Source organism: Olea europaea, unplaced genomic scaffold (genome assembly GCF_002742605.1).
Source record: "Olea europaea var. sylvestris unplaced genomic scaffold, O_europaea_v1 scaffold1233, whole genome shotgun sequence".
Classification (NCBI taxonomy): domain Eukaryota; kingdom Viridiplantae; phylum Streptophyta; class Magnoliopsida; order Lamiales; family Oleaceae; genus Olea; species Olea europaea.
In genome coordinates this window covers 202,847-206,343 of record NW_019229762.1, presented here as the reverse complement: position 1 = coordinate 206,343, position 3,497 = coordinate 202,847, and the positions used below count along the sequence as shown (strand labels likewise).

Genomic DNA, 3,497 nt, shown 5'->3' with positions numbered 1-3,497 from the left:
CCGCGTGTGCAAAGAGGTTGCCATTTTAACAGACAAATCAGCTTTCCATCTTCCACATGGACATGATCACAAATGGAATCCATTCGATGGCCATTTCAATGAATCGAAGATAAGTTCAATGCCTATTGGGAAGCATCGTAAAGTTCAGTGGGTAAGCCGTGACGATGGGTAAAGTATAGTAGCCAATGAAACAATTAACTCGTAATTGACGGCCAATTTGGACGGAAATAATTGATATGGATGTTTTGTTTAATGAATTAATAAGTTGAGGATGTTAACGCTAAATTTCAAACGTTTTGCACCACTCCCTTCTCTGGAAAGGCCCAAACAGTCCAACCAAAACTTTGCCGACAACTTTAACACTCCGTTTACTCGGTTTTCTCATTTTCTACATCCCCGTTAACAGTTAACGGATCCCGTTTGCAGTATATGGATCCAACTCCGATAGACAAGTCCGCCCCAATTTTCGTCGCCGGCCACCGTGGCCTTGTGGGCTCAGCCGTGGTCCGCAAGCTCCAGTCTCTGGGATACGCCAATATCCTCCTCCGCACCCACTCAGAGCTCGACCTCACCATCCAATCCGCCGTTGACGACTTCTTCGGCGCCCACAAGCCCTACTACGTCATCCTTGCCGCCGCCAAGGTCGGCGGAATCCATGCCAATAATACCTACCCCGCCGATTTCATCACCATTAATCTCCAAATCCAGACCAATATAATTACCTCTGCATTTAAGCATAATACTAAAAAGCTCCTCTTCCTCGGCTCATCCTGCATTTACCCCAAATTCGCCCCTCAACCCATCTCCGAGAATTCGCTCTTGACCGGCCCGTTAGAGCCGACCAACGAATGGTACGCGATCGCCAAAATTTCTGGGATAAAAATGTGCCAGGCATTTCGTCTTCAACATTCATTTGATGCGATTTCAGCAATGCCGACGAATTTGTACGGCCCCAACGACAACTTTCACCCCGAGAACTCCCATGTTTTACCCGCTTTACTACGCAGGTTTCACGAAGCTAAAGTGAACAATGTAGCGGAAGTGGTGGTGTGGGGGAGCGGGAAGCCATTGCGCGAGTTTCTACATGTGGATGATTTGGCGGATGCTGTGGTGTTTTTGATGGAGAACTATAGCGGGTTGGAGCATGTGAATGTGGGGAGTGGGAAGGAGGTGAGCATAAAAGAGCTTGCGGAATTGGTGAAGGATGTGGTGGATTATAAAGGGGAGATAGTTTGGGACTCGAGTAAGCCAGATGGCACGCCGAGGAAGCTCATGGATAGCTCAAAGCTTGCCGCAATAGGTTGGAAGGCCAATGTCTCTCTTAAGGAAGGACTCAAAGATACCTATAAATGGTACTTGGAAAATGTTGTCAACCAGCAATAGTGCAGGTGTTTGTTGCAATTGACTGTTCCTACTAATATGTTGTTTTTGTTCACTCCATTGATTATAGAATTGTTGTATGTTGGAATTGAGTTATAGATGATCATTAGACCTGTGGTGAGACCATTTGAGTACCGGTTAATTTGTTATGTTGTCGGATAATCATTGTATTCAGCTTGCTAATTGATGATATATTATGTTCTGAAGGAATCATAATGAGACATGGCATTGGTTATTCTCTAAACCTCACTTCAGCGGGATTTATGTTATGTGATTTCGGTTGATGTAATCAAACGTGCAAGTTCTTAAGGATTATTTTAGGCACAGGCAATGATTGTAAACTATGACTTTAAATATCTCTTTGTAGCTAAGCTTAATTTGTATAGGGCATTTGGGTTTTTTGCCTTTTGTTACTAACATTTTCTTCTGTAATCCGAAAATATAACCATCCTTATTGCACTGTTAGCAGTGCTAATTGCTGATGGTTCATGGTGTTGCTCAACCAAAGTTTCCATATTTTTTGTTTAACCAAAAGAATTTAAGCTAACCCTGAGGCACCATTTTGATCATATTGGGACTCCATTCTTGCATTGAAAATTGGCTAGTATTGTAACGATCATTAAAGTCACGAGCTTCAACAGTAAGATGTACCTTGAAATTTATATTCCTTGATGTTTGTGTGAAAAGATGTTGCTGTCACGGTGATGACGGATGCCCCCTTCCTTGCCTTATTTGTGCTTTGTGTATGTGCATCCAAACCACCAAACTAGGAAGTTATGGTGTTAGGTTACACCAGAGAGTTGTTGATGACAGATGCTAGATTTTAAAGGGAGAGTCTATAGCAAAAGAAGATTATATGAAGCAATTACTATAAATATTTAATGGTCAAAGTTAATTAACTGTATTGCATGGATACTTCAACTCTGGTGACATGTTGATGTTCGACATGTCGGATATTGACACTCTTCGGATACTTTACCATGGTAATTTTTATTTCTTTATTTTTAATTAAAATTTATTATTAAATAAAAAATAGATATACTTATTTAAAAGATTTCAAAAAGAAGGAATTAATAATTAGTATAAAACTAAATATATACTATATAAATGAAGAATTTTAGAAAATTTAATCACATTGTTGACGACGCATGGTACTTTTTTAAAAATTGTATGTCAATGTGTCTGTATCAGTGTATCATAGATTATTAAATTATGTCGTATTCTTGAATGGAGCTTTTCATCACGTTGTTTACTTTTTCAACATGATGTTAATTGAGCTTTTAAATATTTGCCTCCATGGTACATGGAACATATATTTTTCCCATCCTATAGTTTTAGCTTGATTTTGAAAAACTATCTTCTGGTTATAGTTAGAATCATGGCCATGAGGCAAGGTATGCTTTGGCATTTGACTTAAGCATGTGCATTCTTTCTGTACTTCAGGCATTGGCCTTGTTCTGTTAATTTGGTGCTGGTTATACAATTAATATTACAGATAGCCAATGGAGATAGATCTACAAATGCAGTGGACTCATGTAGCTGCTTGAGTATCCAGCCTAGCCGAGTCAGGTTGTCCAGAACTTTGAATTATGATGGTACCTATCATAAATTCAGGTTTTACAGAAAATCTTTAGAATTTAAGTTTTTAGGTTGTCCTTATTTTCATTAGTTTGCTCAGAATTTTAGAGCTCTGGTGTTTTGTATTCTCTGTCTTGGCCCTGTCTAGTTTTGATAAAAATCATATTTTTAGTAGATTTTGATAAAAGTTAATGAATTGTGTGGTTGGAAAGTTGATAAAAGTTGTAGATCCCATAAAAATGTTTGGTTGAAAATGAGTTTGGAAAAAATGAGTTTTAAGAGATGGAGGCCTAATAGTGGGCTTTATATAGCCATATTATGGAGATTATGCATTCTTGATAGGGATTCATCATTAAAGGGTATGCATGGCATTGATTTTCTTTATTAGTTAGTAAAACAATCATGATTAGCTGTTGCTCTGAAGTTGTTAAAAGAAGTTAAAATGTAGCCGTGTGAAGTTGCTAGTTTAAAAATATCATCCTTCATTGCTGTCACGATAATTTTGGATGGAGGTGAAGTTATATTGTGAAGCTGTGAAA

The 3,497-nt window shown here is 38.5% G+C and overlaps 1 protein-coding gene across 3 annotated transcripts; it reads left to right on the top strand.

Annotated features, from left to right (window-relative positions):
- Positions 1-309: 309 nt before the first annotated feature.
- LOC111374297 (putative GDP-L-fucose synthase 2) lies at positions 310-3,026 on the top strand. 3 transcript variants are annotated; one of them, XM_022996956.1, is made up of 2 exons: positions 310-1,388; positions 2,876-3,026. In XM_022996956.1, exon 1 carries the CDS (start codon positions 430-432, stop codon positions 1,381-1,383), a length of 954 nt encoding a protein of 317 aa, XP_022852724.1. In that variant the 5' UTR covers positions 310-429; the 3' UTR covers positions 1,384-1,388; positions 2,876-3,026. The 3 variants fall into 3 exon arrangements, with proteins under 3 accessions (XP_022852724.1, XP_022852723.1, XP_022852722.1); XM_022996955.1 differs by lacking the exon at positions 2,876-3,026 and adding an exon at positions 2,824-2,842; XM_022996954.1 differs by lacking the exon at positions 2,876-3,026 and adding an exon at positions 1,588-1,922.
- The last annotated feature ends 471 nt before the right edge of the window (positions 3,027-3,497 follow it).